At 37.9% G+C, this 23,199-nt stretch overlaps 1 protein-coding gene across 5 annotated transcripts in view; it reads right to left on the minus strand.

The window, feature by feature from the left end:
* TENM2 (teneurin transmembrane protein 2) overlaps positions 1-23,199 on the minus strand; it is a 924,727-nt gene that overhangs the window by 585,851 nt on the left and 315,677 nt on the right. Inside the window, exon 5 of one of the 5 annotated variants that reach the window (XM_088023679.1) lies at positions 9,911-9,939. The exons of the other annotated variants lie outside the window; for them this stretch is intronic. Within the exon in view, the coding sequence (XP_087879805.1) occupies positions 9,911-9,939 (29 nt within the window). The remainder of the gene's footprint in view (positions 1-9,910; positions 9,940-23,199) is intronic. 5 annotated transcript variants of the gene reach the window in all.

Consider the following 23,199-nt stretch of genomic DNA (forward strand, 5'->3'; position numbering starts at 1 on the left):
AAACAAGTCAGATACAAGAGACCATGTATTGTATGATTGCATTGACAGGAAATGTCCAAAAGAGGCAAATTTATAGAGACAGAAAGGAAACTCATGATCACCTGGGGCTGGAGGCGGGAATGGGGATTAAACTATAAATGGGCATGAACATCTTATTGGAGGGACATAAATGTTCTAAAACTTACTTATGATGATGGTATCTCAGTAAACTTACTAAAAATCATTGAACTGTATACTCAGATGGGACAATTTTATGATATGTAAAATACCTCAATAAAGCTGTTAAAAAACCGAACAACCGGGAAGCTGCAACTAATGCGTACATGATCAGAAATTAATTGCACGGCAGGCTGTTTGAGAGAGAGGAACTTTCTGCCTTTTTGCCATCACAAAGTCATATCCCATTTTGCAGGGATACATAGGGATATCTGGGAATTCTGATGACTTAACTTATCCACTGAACACTGTGGCATTGACCAGTCACAGATGAAGCCACATGGTTTACTTGCAGAGCAGTTTCTAAGACTCTCCTCGGCAGAAGACATCGTCCTTCCCACCGCTTCACTTTCTCACATATGGCATCCATACAGTGTGTACTGAAATGAGCTTAGTATCTACAAACTTAATGCACAAACTCAGACGATAGCAAGATAAGTCCTTGATCCCTTTTTTTAATTCAATGAGTTTTGCTAAGCACTGCATTTCTTCCGTTCAACAATGCTGTATGACCAATCCTGTAATTTTACAGTTCTATCATATCTTTTTTCTTCCTGTCTTCAATATTTTGATCTTATGCTCGACTCTGACACTTATGGTATCCTTGCAAGGAATGCTCCTAAACAACAGCTCTAGATCACATGGGCAATAGAAGCACACAATAGACTCAATTTTGTGTGCAAGAATCTGTGAGCCTGTGAGAAGAAACACATATGTGTAAATGCTTGTGTGTAAGGAACATGAAAAGTGGGAATGAAACAAGACTCTAATACATCTTTGGAATAGCTACTTAAGTCTTTCTGTCAACAGTGTACAGTCATCTCACCAGAAATTGTGTAAATACCATCTATACTGATACAAGTTACTGTATTTTGAGATCATGTCTCTCTTTTCACGTCCACTGTCTACTTCTCATCTCTTCAATACCTGATATTTTAGAAATCTGGGGTGTAGCCAAAGGGAAAAAGATATGGATGCTGAAAAAGACAGATTGATTGCTTTCTGGCTAAGGGAGCAGGGAAAGGGGAAGCCACCAGTGAATGAGGGTCATTTTGGTGCCCAGCTTGGTGGTATGCTGATGGGTCCTCTCTTGCTATTATCTTATTCGGTCCTTGCAACAACTCTCCGAAGCAGGATTTATCATTCCCTTTTCCCTGATGAGGAAGCCTGGAGAAAGTTAACTAACTAGCCCAGGTTCACTGAGCTAGTAACTGAAGCAGACAGATTTGACTTGAATACCTATTTGTTTCATAATTAAAATTGATTTTGATGCCCACTAACTTTTACAATCTTAGTAAGATTTAGTAAACTGTTACAGCAAGGTGTTCTGTTCTCTCGTCAACTCCAAAAGGACTGTTTGAGAGATGAAACAGCAAGAATTCTGGGAGGCAAAAAGAGGGACCATCTTTTCAAGAAAACCAAACACATTTTGTTTGTTTTCTGAACCATCCTGATAAATTCCTTACTTCCTCAATGCACTGCCTAATTGGGAGGCATATCTTTGTGATTACTATGACCTCCTTCTGCAATCAACCATGATATGTAGGTGATCAATTATTGGTCTCCTATCTCATTATGGGTAACTACTCTCCATGGTTTATTTGGTCCTTGAGCCATTATGGAAATAAGTAGGTGACATACTTTAATGCAGATTTAACTTCTAGGTTTCATAATTAACTTCTGTGAACAAATATACTAACACAGTAAGGCTTCATAATTCTAAGAGTTATCATCATGTTTATCTTATTAAATCATTTATAGTAAAAGTTCTCAAACTTGAGTGTGAATCAGAATTCCCTGGAGGGCTTGATAAAACACAGATTGTCTGGCTAACTCCCATGGTTTCTACTTCAGTAGGTCTGAGGTCTGCCAGAGATTTTACAATTCAAACAAGTTTTCAGATGATGTGGATATGCTGATTTGGGGACCCTTTTGTGAGAACCACTACCTGAAAGGAAAGAAGAAATGTCTATGTATTTAAGTATCTCTCCCTTCTATAGCCAAGAATGCATTTTTTCTTTTTTTTTTTTAAGACTTTATTTACTTGTCAGAGAGAGAGAGAGAAAGCACAAGCAGGGGGAGTGGCAGGCAGAGGAAGAAGTAGGCACCCCATTGAGCAAGGACCTTGATGTGGGACTCGATCCCAGGACCCTGGGATCATGACCTGAGCTAAAGGCAGATGCTTAACTGACTGAGCCACCCAGGAATCTTGCTGAGAATGCATTTTACAATTTCTCTGGAATTTCAGTATCTGAACCCATTTAAAAGTAGCAACACCAAGAGTTTGACTCTGCTTTATACTACATTACTAAGTGGCATCTGGGTCTTGATTATTAATATTTCAAAGTACACTTCTCCCATTTACCACATAATTTTACAATTTTTTTTTTGTTACTTGATTCTCATAACCACTTGATTGATCGGGCATGACTAGTTTATTACCACTATGTTATAAATGAGATAGCCAAAGCTCAGGACAGTTAAGTGACTCATCCATATAGCTAGAAAGGATTGGGAAAAAAAAAATGAAGGCAAGTATCATGTTAACAGTGCATTGGGCCAGGAATTTAAAAAGTTGGGACCTAATCTCCTCAGGCTACTCTAGCAGGCTCTATCTTTTTGGAGACAAATCATAGACACAAAGAAATTTCAGTTGACTCATCTATAAAATGAGGGGTGGACCAGATAGCTGATATTCCTTTCTGTTTCAACCTATTCATTTATTTAGTTTTTCATTGGGTAAGTATGCATTAAGAATTTACTATGCACCAGGCCCTGTTTTAAGACCTGAAGAGAAAGGGATGAGTAAGATACCTGACATGATCTTCTTATATGTCATGAAGTTTACATTCTAGGTGCAAGACAGAAGAGTAAATTCACAAACCAGCTCACTTAAAATAGTGATGTTATTTAATAAGAAAATAAAATTGGGTTAGATGATAGAAAAAGACTGGCTAAAATGCTACTGAAGCTTAGACTCATCGAGGTTCTCCCTGAAGTGATATGTTAGTGGTCCCTTGAATGACAAAAGGGAGCCAGGCACATAAAGTGATGGGGGAAGCATATTCTAGGCAGGGCTGTCTTAAATGCAAAGATCCTGTGATGTAAGCCAGCTTGGCTTCTGTGAGAAACAGGAAGAAGTTCAGGATTCTGGAGTCCCGTGAGTAGGCAATTGGTAAGAGACAAAGTCTGGGATGATAGATAGAGCCAGATCAGTTAGAGTCTTAAAGGCCACAATAAGAAATTAGAGGTCTTTAAGCAGAGAAAGGCATGACCTGATTCAGGCTAAGATGATTCCCTGGTTCCATACATATTGAAGAAGTGAATAAAAGTGAGCATACACACACATAAAAAGCGATTTCAAAAATTTTGACCTTTAAACAAATGTTTCCCCCATTTATTTAGCATACGAATGAGAACATACAAATTAATACACCAGCCAAAACTATGCCTTCACCATTGATACTTTAAGGATATTACTAAGTATTATAAACATGGGCAACTCAAGTAATAATTAGGGGGAAAATCATATGGAAATTGCTAACAAACTCATTAGAGTGTGCTTAATTATTGCAGTGAAGGGTTAGCAAGAGGACTGGAGCTTACCGAATAAATCTGTTTGCACATGGATTGATATGCTTGTATCATAATTACTCACAGCTGTTGGACTTCTGAAGTTTATTAGGAACTTAATTCCAAAACTTTCATGCTGAAAAGATTTTTAAAGAGGGAAGTGTTAGCCCAGTGCCAGTAATGTGAGCACGGAAAATTTTTCTAGCAATTCTTTTTGGCGATTACTTACGGAGTAACTACAGATCTCCTCATTATACATAATGAAGTGGACCTGCTCATTTTTGATTTTCACACACTTTGCAGAAAGAGCAAAGCCTCGTGATTGAAACTGCTTGAGCCCTGTGATGAGAGGTTGCATGTAATATGTATTCCAATTACAAAACGATCTCAGAAAACAGGCTTGATGCCTGATGTATTCATTTGAAAGCAATTCTTGGCTAAATTGATCTTTAAATAATCTATCTATACGCTTGTTAATTTAATAGATCAACTGACATCACGAGAAGACAGGAGTGCTTCATCCTTCACACTCTGTCTTATAGCTGACAACTAATTCTCCTTTCTTGGAGATTCATTTATTATACTTTATAAATTAGAAGAAATGTACAGGGTCCCTGAAATACCACTGAGGCTATGCCCAATAGCTTCTTCTTACTTATAATCAATCAGAAAATGAATATTCTGCCTGGGCTGGCAATTTTGATCTCAGTCTAATTTTTGGTCTATTTAACTGATGGCTGCTGTCCTGACTTACAGTGCTACTGAGCATAAACGAAGTGATCGATTATTTGTACCAAAGTTATTTCCTTTCTTTCTAAGGCTCCTTTTCAGATCAGCTTTTGATAAGTACTAAGATTAACTAATGAGGACAATTCAAAAGGAAAATAATAACTTGAGAACAAAGGTCTCTCCAGAGAACCACTGGAGTCAGTGAATTCTCCAGTGTGCATGCATGTATGCACACACACACATACATTCTGCCTATATAGAGCAAATCATAGCATTAAAGGTCTTTTACAATCTGGCCTTTTAATGCTTGTTGTCATGTACCTTGCATTCCAGACTCCCAAATTGCTAATTTTTCTTCAAACTTATGTCGGACTATTATACATCTATGCCTACATCCATTTCATTTATTTTTCCTAGAATGTTCTTCCTTACTTGAATTAGGATCCCATCCAACCTTCCAGAACTAAATGAACATCTCTTCTTATGAAAAGGCTTGCCTCATTCTATCCCAGGCAAATCAATATGTACATAAACTCAGTGTTTAATACTATTATTTCTCATCAATTAAAATGCATATAGAAACAGCAACAACCATAATGATAGCAAACACTTAAATTATTCTAAGTTCTCTGTTCACTGTTCTAAGCTTTTTGTATATTATAATCTCATTTAATTTTTCCAATAGCCCTCTTACATAGGTGATTTTATTCTCCCCATCTGGCACATGAGCAACAGAGGCAATGAGAGATCAAATAACTTGTTATGAATCACTCATACATTAAGAGGGCTAAGCCAGATTTTGGACCCAGTCAGTGTGGCCTCAGAGTCCAGTCTCTGAACTCCTATACTGTGCCACCATGCCAATCTTGCAGGGGAGTTGAAAGCATTAGAATAAAACTAAAGTGCCTGGCATAGTATCTCAAACATAATTCAAGAAGTAATGATTTTCTTGCTATTATATGCAATAAAAATATTATAAAATAATGTATATGTAATAATAAATCTGATATGTTTATTGTTTTATTTCTTATGTCAAATGTCAGTCTCTTATTTTAGGTTGCTGCTTTATCATTCAGCAATCACAACTTTTATGCATGAATTTGCAACTCAAATACATGGCTGCAGTGCAGAATAAGCCTGCAATAAATATTAAGTAAATGAATGAGTGAATAAAATGAAGGAACAAACCTAATCCAAGAAGCTTCTGGATGGGCTTTTCACTTTCCTCCATGTTTCCCTGAGGCACAGTGCTAAATCCCTCAAAAATCAGACAAATATTAAGCCACTGAAGCATGGATTAAATCAACTTTTTCCTTCCATTTCAATGAGTTATTATTTAAAATAAAACCCACAAAGCAATATTTTTAAAAGTCTACATCCCGAAGTAAAACATGGAAATTATCTGATTAATGCAGATAGCCACTCACCAATTTATATTCTTGAACTCAAGAGAATCATTTAGCTAATTGTATAGGTGATTATTATGCTTTTCACAGAAGTATCACGCATTTAGAATTTTTAAATTGCAGCTCCAAGAGAATCCTCTTAAATCTAATTATTGTATACTTAGAATTTTCCATAATCAGCTAAAACATTTATTTATTTCTTAAAAAAAAAGAAAGCTTTTAAATATGTGGAAATCCTCCTGTGAGAAGGTGAATTAAACATTTTAAAAAATAATTAAGTAGGCTTTCTTTTTTTAAGTAGGTTGAAACATACATTAAAATAACTGGTCAATAAAAAAAAAATCCTGTTTCTCATATATTTTTTCCCAAGTATTTAAAGTTGATAATGTGATTTCAAGAAACCTGTATCAATAATTCAATAGTAGAATTCTTATACTTAGGGAAATTATCTGATGTTTCAGAAAATATTTTGAGATAAACTGCTGATAAAACCACAGAGTTTGGAAAATGGCTGAAATTACTTGAACTACTTATGTGATTGGTGATTTGATCAACTTCAAAAGGGTTGCTTCCTTGAATCTGGCCTACTGAGAATACAGATAAGCACTTAGAAAACATGCTTAGAAAGAAATAAAAGGAAGAAAGGAAAAAAGGCAGTCAGGCAGGCAGGAAGGAACAAAGGAATAAAGAAAAGGAAGAGAGGGAAGGAAGGAGGAAGGAAGACACTCAATGTGGTGGCCTGTTACTCTCAGTGGCCTTGAAGAGAAGCAATAGAAGAGCTAGTTTCCAGAACTCTATCAGTGGTCTGAATTCTCTTTTTACTGATGCGTTCATATCATTTTTTTTAAAAAAGGCACAAACCCACACTACTTCCATACTTATTTATAAACTGTATACTTTTGCATCACATGTTAATAAATGTCCAGAACATATACAAGGGTGTGATAAACAAAATATGTGAGAAGATGCTCAATAGCTCTTTTGTGCCATGTTTGAGAAACATCACTCCAGGCAACAGCAATGTCAATATTTTAAAATATAGAATTTCCCCACTGGGACTTCAACATGTCAGTAACCTGTAACATTCTGATTTGTCAAAGCCTAACCCTGGACCCATCAACTAAAATTAATGCTTAAATCTTTTAGTTAATTTCATTTTAAAAAATCTCTTTTTGTTTCTCATCTCTTTGCAGCCCCCCAATTTTTTTTTCAAGGACGAACAAATGCTTTGGGGAGGCTTTTGAGGTACTGAAGGTTTGTTTAATGGTTCCTCTCCTGCTAGGTTGGGGAACTTAGGGGATTCAGGTGGGAATGCTGAAAGTTAAGTACATGGTGGAAGAACTTTATTTACAGAGCCATCAATTTTCTTTATGAAGCTGGGACTACAGCGAGAACATTGGACTATGAATCAAAACATGTGGGTGCTAGCACCATAGGTGATTCTGTGACCAAGTAATTAGATGACCTTGATGAAGCCAGTCAACTTTTCTGCATCTCCCTGAAAAAAAAAAAAATCAACCAAACTCCTCAGACATTTATGGCCCCTCTTCTCCATGCTTGGTATAATAAGAAAGCATCATGTGAAATATATATATTTTTAAAGATTGCATTTATTTATTTGACAGAGATAGAGAGAGCACAAGCAGGGGGAGCGGCAGGCAGAGGCAGAGGGAGAAGCAGGCTCCCTGAGGAGCAGGGAGCCCAATGCGGGGCTTGATCCCAGGACCCCAGGATCACAACCTGAGCGGAAGGCAGTTGTTTAACCAACTGAGTCACCCAGGCGCCCCTAGCATCACATGAAATATTAACCTTGATACTTTGAGCATCTCTTAAGACCCCAAAAAGAGAATTTCTAACTTCCTAGACATTTTCTCTAACTTTGTGGGATTTTAACATTTAAGTCATTTGCAACGTCTGTGCCAAATATCAGCAGAATGCCTTGCTTGTAACAGCAGTCTGGATATGCTTCCTTGGGCTATATGGGAATGCAATCATTGGCCAAATATTCATTATAAACTGTAAGTGTCTTACAAACAGAAACAAATGCCAAGGTTTTCAAATTCCGTGTTTTCAGATTTCTTGGATCATCAGAATCACTTGTTGAGCTTTTCTGAATCCCATGTCCCAACCTTGGCGTTTATGATTCTGTACATCTGAGCCACAAATTTGTTCCAAACCCCAAATTTGCTAGCAGCCGACTCAAAGAGGAAGTCCAAGCAGTTATAACACCCATGGTGTTCATAATACAGAAACAAACCAGTTGCTCAGGAAAAGCCCAACCATTCCTTATAACAGGAGGAAATTTCTCTCTTAGGATTGAGTCAATGAACCAAAGCAGAATTGCTGTTGGTAATAAAAAAATACTGCCTTTCACATTGGGACTACAAAATGATTTATTTTGTTCTTTGAGATATATTTCCAGGAATGGATTTCCATTGATTAACCAAACCTCTCTTTTGAAGAATTTTACATATAGGAAGGTACAGTACCTGAACCATATGAGGCTGTTAATATTTGTGTAAAGATGGAGAAAAGAAAAAAATAAGGAAGAAAAGGAGGGAGAGAGAAAGGATGAAGAGCAGGAGTAGAGCTCATGTATAAAGACTGTATTTCCAGGAGCCAAGCTAAACCACACGATGGTTAGGCTGATTGGCACCACCAAGTCAGTTCTGTTTTAGAAAGATCTCTGAAGCTAACACTTGGAGAGCTTCAAATGAAACTCTACCTGTTATTATGAAGTAAATTTGCTTGAATTAAATCCAGCATTTGCCATGTGTTTTCAAGAATATTTTGACTGATTTGTTCTAATTTTCCCTGAATGCCTTCTAAGAACTTTCCTCTCTAAATTCCACTCATTTTTTAAGGGCCAATTCACATCTTGTCCCATGCCCCCACCCCCAACCCCTGGAAGCTTGTGCCAACAGTTCTAGCCCTAAACATTTCTTCTTCTCAAAACTTTTTGAAATTCTGTGTTGACAAGTAAGTATATCTTGTCAACCTGAGAGGAGTGTAGGCTCTTTGAGCAGAGTGGCCGCACCTGATAAATCTCTGTATAACTCCAAATCACTTAGAGAACCTACTCAGGTTCTGCATTATCACCTTTTCTAATAGCTATATTTACTAAACTCTGCTGGATTCCCAATACTGAGCTCTAGCTTAAACTTCTTACTTGAGCCATTGCCTTCCAGACATCTTCACATATATATAACACTAATACCTCAAACTCAAAATATCCAAAATTAAACTTCCATTTTCTCCTACACTTGCTCTTTCAGTGATGTTCTTTATTACAAAACCCAGAAGCCTTGCAAGTATACTCAATTTCTCCCTCTGCTAGCTCCCTACTTGCAGTGTATAAACTCTGTCAATTCTACCTCAGAAAATGATACAGGATAATGGCAGAAAAATCACACTTCAACGCAATAAAATGCTTGTCAAGCCATATCAACTTCTGTTTGTTTTTTGTCAATGTGATCAAGAGTGAGGCATTTCCCTTCATGGAGTATTTTTTAAAAAAATATATTGAATAAAAATAGCTAGATTTGTATAGTACCTACTTTATGCTGAGTACTAAGCTGGATACTTTACCTTACACACACACACACACACACACACACACACACGTGCACATGTGTGCACGTGTGTGTGTGTGTGCATGTATACCAGTCACCTATGCTGGGTCCAAAGTACAGGGATTGTTTCACAAGTACAGGGCGAAAAACTTAATCACTTCAGGACCCATAATTGATTTATTTCTCTGAACTAGCTGGATTTAAATATGGCTCCAGTTGGTGGCCTCCTTACAAATATGTGTTAAAAGCTGATTCAACACGTAGTGCTAAGTAGATTTATTGACTTTCTACTCTAGTGTCACTTTGGCATTTTGTTACATTTACATGTATTCACATATTTTGTAATTAGCCAATTTATTCACAAAGAATACAGAACAATTTTCTCTAAGAGCATTTTCTCTCTTGTAGAGTTACCTGGTGTATCTGGATCCAGGATGTGCTGTCTCACAGATCAGTAGGACTAGTATTGCATGTAGGGCAAAGACTTTCCACTTTACTTTCCTTGACAGGGAGATTCTTAGAGCTCTTTCAATGGGGTCCCATTGAGGGCTGAGAGGATGGGTAAGGCAACATCTACAGGGTCTGTTTAAAACTCCCACTTCACCACTGAAAAGTGAGATAGTAGAATTAGACCCATTTGCAGTCATTTCTCTGGCAGTGAATATACTGCCAGGATCAACAAATATTTGCTGAACATGTACTATATACCAGACATCATGGTAGGTGCTGAAGGTCCAATTTGAGCAAAACTGACACATTTCTTGACCTTACAGTGCCCATAATCAAGACAGATGGACAGACACATAATCAGATGGGTAAATAATTATAATCTTCAATTTGCTTATGAAAGGGAAGTCCGCAATGTTTATGAGAGTGTATGACAGGCATCCCAACCTAGTCTGGGGTAGTGGGGAATGGAGGGGGCTTTTCTGAGGAAGCTGAATTTGAAACAAAATCTAAAGGAGGAATAGAAGTTAACAGGCAAAGGATAAAGGGGTGAGATGTAGGAGAGCTATTTTAGAAAGGTGAGATGAAACTAAACTGGAAAGAAGTGATGCCAATCAAAAGAGAAGGTCCCTGGGCAGGAGCTCAGAGACTAAGATGAGTCTTCTGAAGAGTGAAGAGCCAGGCCTTTTCATACCATGTTAAGCAACTTGTTCTCTGCTTAATGACATTGGGAAGTCCCTGCTGAGTTATTTAAGAAGGCACAATACAGGTACAGTGATCCAGTTCCTATTGAGAATGATTGTTCTGGTTGCAAGATAGAGCAGTGATTGGCAGGGCTGGGTGGACCTGGGAGAACAGCTGGTACGTCAACAAGCATCCAGGTGAGAGCTGATGGCCACTTGGATGGGGTAGCAGCTGTGCATAGGGACAGTAGAGGAGATGGATATTCAGAAGATACATTCATCCAAAATTGATGGTGGATAGAATAAAGGAATGATGGGGAAGAAAACAAAAGACATGCCTGGAAACCACTTTGCTCTTCGCAGAATGAAAAAAAAAAAAGTTCTTCTCATCTTTATTTTAAACTTTACCATTAGTCATTCATTCCTTTGCTCTCAACATTGGCTTCCTCTTTTTAAAAATATCAATACTCGTGTGAATTGTAACCTAATTGGTACCCACTTCTTTTGAATGAATATATGTATCATGAATTCAGCAATTAGGTAGGACAGGAAGGCATGGTGGAAATACATGGGCTAGGTAGTCAGATAGACTTGGGCTCCATTTCTAGGTATTAATTACTAGCCTTGGGCAGTCATTTCACCCCTCTGCATTGCACTTGTCCCATCTGTAAAATGGGCATTAAATATATAATTTGCAAGTTTGTGAGGATAAAATAAATTATGTAAAGTGCTTGGGACAGTAGTAAGTATGTTGCAAATGCTCAATAAATTTAGTTCATTTCTAATTTCAGAGACTCCCCAATGAAGAGGCAGTAATAAATTCTGTCAAATTCAATGCTAGGACCTAGAAGACCATATATAATCTGGCTTCTCCTGCATCATCTTCTACCATCTGCTCTTTACTCTTCATACCTCAACCATGTACAACTTCTTTCTATTTCCGGACACATGCAGCTGAATCCTATCTTAGGACCATGCTGTAGCTATTTCTTCTGCCTGGAACACTCCAGATCTTTCCATAGCTGGTATGTCCTCATTGTTTAAGCCTCAGCTCAATGAGACCTGTCCTGACGACCCTCTAGGAAGTAGCCTCCTTTCTTGTCATCCCCCATTCTACAATTTCATTGTATTTTCACTAGCTAAAGTTACTGTGTTTATAACCCAAATCACTAGCTAAAGTTACTGTGTTTATTTCCTTTCAAGCTTACTGATTGTCTTTTCCAACTCTAATGCAAGCAACAAAAGGGCAGGATCTCACCTATCTTATATCCTGAGCAGCGGCAATAGTATATGCACAAGTGCTATAAAAGTACTTGTGCCAGTGATCCAAAACCCTGTTATGGTTCTACAAGGACTGGGAGCACTTTCATACACACACACACATACACAGGATCAACAAATATTTGCTGAACATGTCCTATATATCCACCTTCTTCATCATTTTGCCTCAGGAGATGATTTCCCACTCTGGGGTTTTCCCAATAGAGAAAGTATATAGCTCTGTGTGTTTCTACCTTCCTAATTTCCCCTCTCAGCAGTTACACTCTTAGAACTGCATTCCTAGAATACTATTCCAGGTTGCCTTGAAATAGACTAGAAAAGGTGATTCCGTTTTAAATAATAAATGTTTAGGGAAGTGTGATAGGTTTAATTTGAGATATTTTCAAGACCAATTGTTGCTGAAATCACAAGTTGCCTGGATCCTCCAGGTCCCCCAAAGGAGTAGAATTGGATTTCCACGGCATTGTCCCGTTTCTCCTTCTCCTCCCCCTCCTCTTCTTTTAAATTTTTACACCGAGACTGAATCACAACAAGATATAACAAGCAGTGCATTTCTGGGTGATTATAACACATCCTGGGTGGTTTCATAGGCACAAGAAGTACAATAATTTCTCCAAATCCCAGATAGTCTTATTGCCTTAATATAGTTGACTCTCTACGTAACAGTGTATTTACTGGACACTGCAAAGGTGATCATGGAATGTTATTATCACCCCATCAGTAAGCCTTGAAGGTGTTCTGAATCTGAAAAACACCATCCTGGTTTATGTTCTAGTGTGAAGTCAATTCATGTACCTGCTCAGTCCTGGATTTTCTATGACTTAATTCAACTATTTTGGTTCAGAGAGACTGTGGTATAGCAGTCAATTGAAAAATTTGTACCAAACAAAGCATACACATAAGATTAAAGTGTACTTATAGAGCCTTAACTGCATGGTTATAATATGGGTTATCTCATTTAACTTTACAAGAACCCTAAGAGGTAAGGACTATTAATATTCTCGTTTTACAGATAGAGACTAAGACTTACAGAGGTTAGGAAATTCATTCAAGGGCATACATCTAGGAAGTGGTACACCAGAATTTAAACCTAGGTCTCTTTCTTGATCAGTCTCTCTTTCTTTCTTTTTCATTCTTCAAAAGTGAAAATTTTAACACTAAACCATTTAGCCTAGTTCGACATCTTTTATACTATAGGACCTTGAATGTCTAAGTGCAACTTTTCTAACATAGAAAATGGTGATGATAATAGGATTTACTTCATAGATTTTTTCAGAGTTAATATAGCAGAGTACTTGACTTGTAGTAAGTGCTTAATAAATTATGATAATTATCCATATCAGTACTTTATGCAAAGCTCTATGCCTCACTCATCTGTGAAGATCCAATGGTACAAGCTTCTTTTAAATGGTTGCCAATATATTTGGAACACAACACAAGCAATGTATAGCTAAAACACAGTGAGAAATATCAGGGTATAAGGTCAACTGCAGAATATTAGCAACATAACACCACGCTAAAGGCTTTTTCTGTCCTTATTTAATCCCATCATGTTCCTAAAAGGAAGGTATTATCACCTCCTGTTTACAAATGAAACTCAGGCCAGAGAGGTTATTTGTTTTAAAGTCATACAATTAGCAAGGAGTAGAGGCAAAATTTAAGCTGAGGCCAGCTCACTCTAAAACCTGCATTCTTTCCCACCCTCATTTATTTATTTATTTATTTATTTATTTATTTGGATGTAATATTCCATGATTCATTGTTTGTGTATAACACCCAGTTAAAGCCTACATTCTTTATACCACCTTATACTTAGCCATCTGCTTCTCACAGTCATAGAAACTCAGAGAGGGAGGGGATCAGCTTGTATGAGAAGGAAAAGAATGTTGTAGAAACAAGAGGTATTGACTCGGACCTAGAGCATATTTTCAGGAGGTGGAACACCAGCGTACTAGGAGAAATGTCAGATCATGAGCGAAGAAGACAGCTCATATAAGGCATAATACTATGAGAGAAGATAATGAAATCCAACATTGAAAATGTAAGGAAGGAGCAATAGACCAGGAAGAACCTTAAATGTTAAATTACAGCTTTTGGGTCACCTCTCCAAGTATTGGAAACAACTGAGATTTTTGACTAGGGCAGTAAAATGAGGACAATAGTCTCTGGAAACAATCCATATGACAGGAACATACAATCTAAAGAAGGAGAAGTCACTTTGGAACTTTCTAAAGTAAACAGAAAAAGAGGAGTAAAGACCTGAATACAATGGTAGAAGTTAGAACCGAAAGATAAACACAGAGGAGCTACTACTAAGAATCAGGTTCCAAGTTGGCTAGGGGCAGCCTTATGAGGGCTAAGTCTGTGTGTTAAACTTCTTGTAACGTCTGGGCAGAGAAACTTGATATGTAACAGTGCTTTTTACCTGCAAAGATGTCTAGAAATACAAGGCATTCTCGGGATCATCCTTATTTTGTGTAACACCTATAGACACTTTATTTTTAGCAGCCTATTCAAAAAATGTGGATCTCTCTAGACATAACTAGCATAATTTAAAGTAATAGGGGTGGAGTTGGAGCAAAGATGAGCTTCCTGTCCTGAGGAATCAAAGCCTCATAAAGATTTACTGGGGCATATCAAATATACAGGCTGAGGATATTGAGGTTGTTGGAAAAATGGTTGTTAGAATTATTGTCTTTTTCCACAGTGTGATACCAACAGGTGAATGCCAACATTTGGTCTGTACATTGATAATGGGACCCCACAATCTCCTTTTCCAAGGAAACTCATATACTGAATAATCAGAGTCCAGATGAAATCCAGTTAATAGCTGAAATTGCTGTTTTCTTTAGTGTGTTGCCTTATCTCTTTTTAACAAGCCTTACTAGGGTAATTGCACTGAATTCAATCCATTATCTATGGATTAATTCATTAGGGTGGTTTAAACTTTGGAGAAATGGATGGGTTTTAGCAGTCCTCCCCTCAATTCCACAAATTGACACTGTAAAACAAGCCTATGCCATTTTTATGGAGGTTCCAATTCATGAAATAAAAATCAATGAAGACAGTTCCTTTCCAAGCCCTCATGTCATTGTTATGCTCCCTTGGTTGCATGGAAAGCCTTTGGGTAAAAGGAGGACAACTCTAATCAGAAAGAGAGTCATTGTCTTCAGAAAGCATGAACAATGCATTTCTGGGCCAGTGCCCTTACCACTGTGACGGCCCCTTGTGTTACTGCCTTCGGGAACGAAGTTACAGAACCAGATAGTCATTGTCAGTCACGGGGCTGGTATGGGGAAAGTACCTAGAAACCAAGACGGAGCTTTGTCTGAAAGCAAAGTAAGGTTGATTATCATGAGTGTGTCAGTGATTTCCCTTTTCCTTGATGTCATCCTTTGCAAGTGATTTTAGTTGGTGAATAGATTTGGTTAAGTATGGCAGTGGTTCCCAAACACTGTTCTTACTGGCTATATCGGAGTCATCTTTAAAAAACCATAACAATTCTCAGGGCTCTATTCCCTAGAACTTATGATTTAGTAGATCTGGGCTTATGGCCAGGAATCTTTATTTTTAAAAAGCTTCAGGTGAGTCATATATGCAAAATCTATGTTTATAAACCACTGACCTAGTCATGTTTTTGTTTTCTATTAAAAAACAGCCACTTAGACAAATGAGTAGGGAAGGCTGAATTGTTTTATATATGACATCAATAAGTGGTTTTAATTTTATTAAACATATCAACCAATCTGAGAAGCCATGCCAGAAATACACAGCATGAAGAACCACATATGATTGTCCAACCTGAGACCATTCCATGTACCTGGAATAACCTTGTCCCCACACTGGACTTCTGATCACATTTAAAGAAAAAATACTGACAATCTATGAATTTGTGATATAAATTATAAAAGTTAAAAATTACAGGAATATGATGTGGTAGTTTTAAATTATGTTCACAAACTCTTTGATGCTTCTTTCTTCCAAAGGCAGAGTTCTAATTCCTCTCCCCTTGAATGTGGTCTAGACATAGTGACTCCATTCCAATGAACAGAATGTGGTAGAAATAACACTGAGTCCCAAAGATGGGTCATAAAAGAGATTCCTCCTTTTTCTCTTTTGAATCTCCCACTTTGGGGGACATTAGCTGCCATGTCATGAGAACATTCAAGCAACCTGTGGAGGAAACCCAGCGGGGAAGGACATGGGCCTCCTGCCAGCCATGTAAATAAGCTACCTAGCAAACAGATCCTCTAGCTCCAGTAAACCCTTCAGATGCTGCAGTTGGGGCACACATCTTGACTGGAACCTCATGAGAGGTCTTGAGCCAGGACTGCCAAATTAATCCACTCCTAAATTTCTGACCCACAAAACTATGAGCATTATTAAACACATATTACTGTCTTAAGCCATTAAATTTTGGGATAATTTGTTATGCAGCAACAGATAACTGATACACCTGTGAGGACTTTCCCTGTGTAACTTATATTTGTTTTTACCTCTACCTTTATATGTTCCTTATCTGAGATACACAGACACAAAAAAAATATCACACACAGCAGTAAATACTTCATCATTCATAAGCATTATCATAAGTATAGTCTCTAAAAAACTACATGAGTAATAGTTAAATAAAATTTTGGATGGCTTCAGTGAGGTGGTATATGATAATAAAACAGTTAAGGTAAATACAAACTAAAAGATAAATCTGAACGTTGGGGGAGATTTTAATCAGGAAACAGTTCTTATAATTTACAAAGCCACATCATAGCACATTGAACTCACTGGGAATAACAGGCAGCTGCAGTAGACAATATGAAAAATCTTAGTTCTAGCTTTGCAACTATTTTGCAAAGAGTAAACAAGGAAGAACAGAGGCTAGGATTAGAACACAGGGGAGGAAGATGAGTGCCAAAAGTCTGAACCTGAAAGGTAAACCTGTAAAAAGGTAATGGGAGAGTTCTCTGTTTTTGGTAAACCAGGCATGATTCAAGCAGTGATTTGCTAAATGAGACTGCAAGGAACGGAACACTGACAATCAGCAAACAGTGAAGAAGGGAACGAAGGTTCCTTAGTGAAACAGGATGAGTGTAAATGCAAGAAGCAACCTTGTTTATAGCTTTTATGTTACATACCATATCATGTTATGTATCTGCAGATAAACACTTCAGCTAAGTGTTTGATAATGAGATTATAGAAATTCATATTTTGTCATTCCCAGCAAATTTTCTATAATGTTGTCCTAAGTTAAAAAATGCCATCAGCTGTTGTTAAAGAAAGGTTCTTGAATCTCATAGTCTTAATGGACAGAGTCAAATATCTGAGGCCCAGAATAGTCTTATTTATTTATTTATTTATTTATTTATTTATTCATGAGAGATGGAGAGAGGGAGAGAGAGAGGGAGAGAGAGAGAGAGAAGCAGAGGGAGAAGCAGGCTCCCAAGGAGCAGGGAGCCCGATGCGGGACTCGATCCCAGGACCCTGGGATCATGACCTGAGCCGAAAGCAGACGCTTAACCATCTGAGCCACCCAGGCACCCCAGAATAGTCTTTAACTGGATGAATAACTTGTTACATCAGGATTTTGTCTTTGGAGCATTTAAGAAGTAGTACCTAAGTTATATGATAAGTATTGGCAAATAAAACATGAAACTACTTCGCTTTCATATAATTACTGAAATCTCCCAAAGGAGATAGACTTTATTTGGCTATAGTTGGGGAAGGAAAGAAAGAAACAAAGCCAAACAACTAGCTGCTTTCCCAACATGCCCACTCAACAACAACAACAACAACACACACACACACACACACACACACACACACACACACACAACTAACACATACAACCGAAATATGCATAACTGACATACAACTTCTGTACCTAACTCATAGACACAGACAATCAACACACACACCACTGACACATATTAATGCAATCAACACACATACACACAAACACTCTCCCCAGTACTTAGCAGCTGCACAAACAGAAAAAAAGATGGAGGTGGTGGAAAAGACCAAGACCAGAGTTGGTCTTGCCAGGATTCCTTCAGAGGTCAATGTGTGAAGCAGCCAGTTGTGAGGCAATTGTGAATGGTGGGGAGTGTGCTCATCTAAAGGCATTCACACTCAATTAAAATAATCACTGTGCTGGCTAAACAAAATCCTGTTGGCCACAGTGTAGCCTGCAGAGTGCCAGACTGCAATAATGTCAGGTGTGGTGGCAAACACAGCGTTAAGGAGGAAATTAAAATTTCCTGGCTAAATGGACTAGAGGTGCTGGAAGAGAATCTGAAGGAAAGTAAGAAGAAAATTCTCATTTTTTTTTTTTTAATGATAAAGAGAAACCAGACCAGCTGGGAAAAGGTGATTCAATCATTTCTGGTAATTTTCTGTAGAAATCATGTCATTGAATAAAACAGGGCAACAAAAATAATAATAGGTAGAACTTGGTATTAGAAAGTGAAAGAAATACGGTCTCCTGTGTTTTCAGGGGAGGATGAGAGGACTTGACTAAATGATCTACATTCAAAATCAGTTGGCTCTGAGACAAGAACTAGCAGCCCTATTTCTTGGGCGAAGAGCCCCAAAGCAAATTTCACCCTTCTGCCATCTTATGCAGTGTCTCACAGTGTCATTTTATTTTATTTTATTTTTTGGGCAAGATTTTACAAGAATTTTGTTTAAAAATGATCTGCCTTTTCTTGTTTGTTTGTTTTCTCTGCCACAAAGACACACAATGGTATATTTTTGTTAGGAAACAGATAGCAGCAAGAGCAACGGATTGATGACATGTACAGCTTTGGCAAGACAGGGAAAGAGCAGGATATCATAAAAGAGCAAACAAAACAAAACCTCTAAAGATGAAATGAAGGAATTTCTACTCTTCCGGCCTCCTCTTTGGCTGTTTGGAATGGAATACACATATAGCAAAAATAGCTCTGAAGCCGTGTCCCTCCTCCTGGCTGAGGGTCTGTCATTTTCATCCTTGGAAACACTACTTTAAGTGATTGCCATGTCTACAGTGTTTGAAGGATTTTCAAAAACACAATGTACTTGGAGCAGGAACAAGTCCCTCTCACTTGAACCGTGTGGTATGGCTTAATCTTAATGCTGAATCTTTTCCTCTGACATCTTTCTAACAACTGAATAGGGTAAGTAAGGAACGTAAATCTTCACCAAAGTTCATTCTAAATGGTGACCCACTGTTCTATTATTATCCAATTTTTTTCTTTTAAACGTTAGTTCACTAAGGCAATACATGTTATCTATCTATCTATCTATCTATCTATCTATCTATCTATCTATCTATGAGAGAGAGAGAGAGAGAGTGAGTGAGCATGTGTGCAAGCTGCCAGGGTGGCGGGTCACAGAGGGAGAGGGAGAGAGAAAATCTTAAGCAGGCTCCACACTCAGCATGGAGCCTGATGTGGGGCTCAATCTCACAACCTTGAGATCATGACCTGAGCTGAAATCAAGAATTGGATGCTTAACCAACTGGCCACCCAGGCATCCCAAGGCAATATGTGTTTTTAACACATGGCTTTCTTTGTGTCACTATGTTTTTATGCTGAGTTTTTAGTCCTGAACTCTTGGATTTTACACGTTGGCTGGCACAGGCTGCCCAAAGAGGTTGTTCCTTGTCATATGTCTTCCTCAACCAAGCACAAGTTTGCTTTTTGATAATAAAAACCAAGTAAATAGAATAGAACAAATGTAGAAATAGAATTAATTTCCCAATTTCACTCATTTTGTTTGAATTAATAAAGATAAATTGTAAGTATGGTAAAAATTAACATACGTAATCTTATTAAGATCCAGTATATAAAATAGTGTAAACACATACAGCTATCAGCAGAAATCTCTCATAAATATACACACATATTAGCCTAAATATTTTTGCCTCTGAGATGTTTATAATATAGTAGGAACATCTTGGAAAAATGAAAAAGGAGGTCAATTTTCAAATTTCCTGTGCATACGAATTGCTCATGAGCTTGTTGAAAATGCAGATTAAGAATTCCATTCCCAGAAAGTCTGAATTCATAAGCTTGGAGTGAGGCCTTGGAATCTCCATTTCAACACATCTCCCTATATGACTTTGATGTAGGTGGGTCATGGCCACACTTTGACAAGACTCCAGCTCAGTTATTCAAACATATTTGCTAATTACACACCAGGTCCTATATTAGGTGTCCAGGGATGCAAAAACGAACAAGGCAGAGCCTTTACTGCATAAGCTCACAGTGTCCTGGTGGCAATGGTGTGAATCTTCTTGTGCTTGTATGACTGCTCCATTTCTACACCAAATCAAGGGGAAGGGCACTGGTGACATTCTTATTCTTTTAGAAAGATTATAGGCAGTGGAGTAATGGCTCTGAATTAATATCCTTACCATGATGTAGAAGATCTGAGATGACCTTGCCTCTGTTTGCCTTTGCCCGCATATCCACCATTGTCCCTACTCCATCGGTCTTCTCACCTTAGGGTCTTCAAATTTGGCATACTTTCCCCAGGCCTCACCAGTGTATTCTTCCAGTCATTTAGGTCTCAGTTCAAATATCACCACCCCTATGTAACTTTCTCTGACAACCCAATCTAAAGCAACAATAGATGACACCCTCCAAAGACATCATCCTGTTTTATTTTCTTCATAGCAAGTATTACTGAAAATGATTCTACTCACTCACTTAAGTAATTACTGTCTGGTCCTCCCAATAAAATGCATTAAGACCTTGTATTTTTTTTTCACATTGCAGACATTGCTCCTAGAACAATATCTAGCACACATAGTAACTTATTAAATACTTGCTGAGTCAACCAGAGCAAGAATAAATGAACACCCCCAGTCTTTTCCATCCTGTCTCTCTTCTGACTTCTTAGTATTGACATGAAGATCAGCAAAACAAAACAAAACAAAACAAAACGGGATGTAAGGGACTTGAAAATTGAAAGCAGTCATAAATGCAAAACAGTCACAGACCGCTATTATTATTAATTATTCAGACAGTTGTGAATTGAGACATTACCTTCTTTATGAGGAGAAGCCAAGGAATGCTTTTCTATTAACTAAGGGTCAGGAGAATGGGGTGGGGTGTGAAGACAGAAAAATAACTTGGGACATGGAGATAGACCAGAACTCTAAATTTCTCTCAAAATCAAAGATCACTAAAAACATTCTTCTCTCAAGATTGCTTCTCTTAAGAACCGAAAGAGGAGGGAAGGGTACTACGAAGGGAGGTAAGTTACTGTGTGTGCTAGATACTGTTCTAGGCATGGTAGCCCTCTCATCTACAAATACCAGTATTTCAAGTAAGGCAAAGCTGAATTAATATATGTCCTCAAAAGTCACAGCTTTTTTATAGCACAATTTGAGCTCAGGTGTTAAGAAAAAAAAAACCACACAAAATTTGTATAAAACATGGTTTGAGATAGATATTTAAATCCACAATAACATTGCTAAAAAGGAAGATACACAATCCCAACCTATTTACAAGTTGAAAAAAATAATGGACTATGAACAATCTTTGGCCCAAGAGTCACATGCTTATTTTAAAAATGTCTTTTAGTAAATTATGATCAAGAGGGTATTGAAAGCTACCACAGACGTACTGAAAAGGGCTAGCTTGAGGCTTGCGTCTCAGGAACATATGAATTGTTCTGATTTCTCTCTCCAAGTGCTCCCCACAGCTGTGCCCTGTCCTCTTGGTTTAAACCGATTATCATTATTACAGAGACACTCTCCTAATTGCACGTACCATCATCAGATCTAATAGCAGGTCTGAATTAGGCTGCAGCTGCTCAGGCTGCCCTGCATAACCAGCCACCCGGCTGACTGTTGACCTCTCAGAAGGTTAACAGGCGTTTATTGACTCTTCACATTTAACACAACCCTACTCTTAAAATACATACATATATTCATTATTAATCACACTTTACTTCTAATCATCCCAAAGAGATTTCCTCTGGTTCTACAAGCATACAAGCGTAACCTCCCGATCAGTATGGTCCACATTAGAGGAGGTAGGAAAGAGTAACATGACTTGGAGTTTTGTCTATCACCACAAAGCTGTCAGTCCTGCTAGCTTTTGAAAGATAGAAATAATAGGGAAAGGCCATAAAATGTCAATGGAAGGAGTAGCAAAGGAGGGCAAGCAGGTGTACCTGATGCACGAGTCCAACAAGAGCAATGAGACAAAGTCATGAGCAATGGTTTGCCAGATTTTAGTCTATTACAAACATTACACTCATTATATCTTTTATATTACTAGGACCAGTGCTTTACTGCTAAGCACTGTATATACACAATTTAATTTAATCCTCAGGACAACTGTGAGAGTCAGTATTTTATGTCTCTATTTTTCAGATCAGAAAACATAGGCTCTGAATGCAAAATAACTCACCTAAAATCATGGAGCTGATAAGTAGTAGTAAAAAGGTCCCATCCAGAGCCTGTGCCTTTAATGCCCCGTCTAACTGCATAATGCCCATCTCTAAGGTTCAGTGTTACAAATGATGAAACATGGTCCACAAAATTCTATGCCTTGTCTAAAGACAGAATGCCAGGTTTGGGCAAAGATTAGAATTCAGTGCACTTGGTAGTGAGGAAAGATAAAGTATGTCTTTCAAAATGCAAAAAGGTAGTGGACCAAGGCAGCTCTTTGCTTTGAGCTATACACAAGTTCTTTGGTGTTGTTTTCGGTGACATAATACTCACTTGCACAGTGTCGAAAAGAAACAAATCAAACTAGCTGTAAGTAATTTTGCAATAGAAAAACAAAGCAAACCAAAAATTAGATTTTTAAAGTCCCCTGAAGATCCAGAATACTGAGCACATTTCTCGGTGGCTACGTTGTGAGTTTAGAGTAGCGAGAACGTCTAAAAATGGCATGTATATTTCCCAGTTTGCCCTGGTGATAACCACTTCTGTCTTTTAAAAATGAGATATTCACTACTAACAGACTTTACTTCATTTATTTACCTAGTCTGCCTAGCTCCCCTATACAGGTAAATTTTTGGGATTCTTGGTGTAGAACTTCTTTTCCTTTCTTTCTTATTTTTTTCATTTTCTTTTTGGCACATAGACACCTTATATAGGTGAAATACTATTAAAATGAACATGAGTGGCAGGTCGGGGGGCAGGGGACTGGATATGGAAAGCCTGTAGCTGAGAATATGAAAAGCAGGTTGTTAACAACAGGTGGGAAATTTATTGCAAAGAAGATCGAGCTCCCAGCTCCATCTCTCCAAAGGTAAGTGGCTAGGACAACTACTATGCTTTGCTATGGTTATGCC

The sequence above is a fragment of the Eumetopias jubatus genome, unplaced genomic scaffold (genome assembly GCF_037043125.1).
Source record: "Eumetopias jubatus isolate StellerSeaLion01/CBP00866 unplaced genomic scaffold, mEumJub1_p1.0 scaffold_5, whole genome shotgun sequence".
NCBI classification, from domain to species: Eukaryota; Metazoa; Chordata; class Mammalia; order Carnivora; family Otariidae; genus Eumetopias; species Eumetopias jubatus.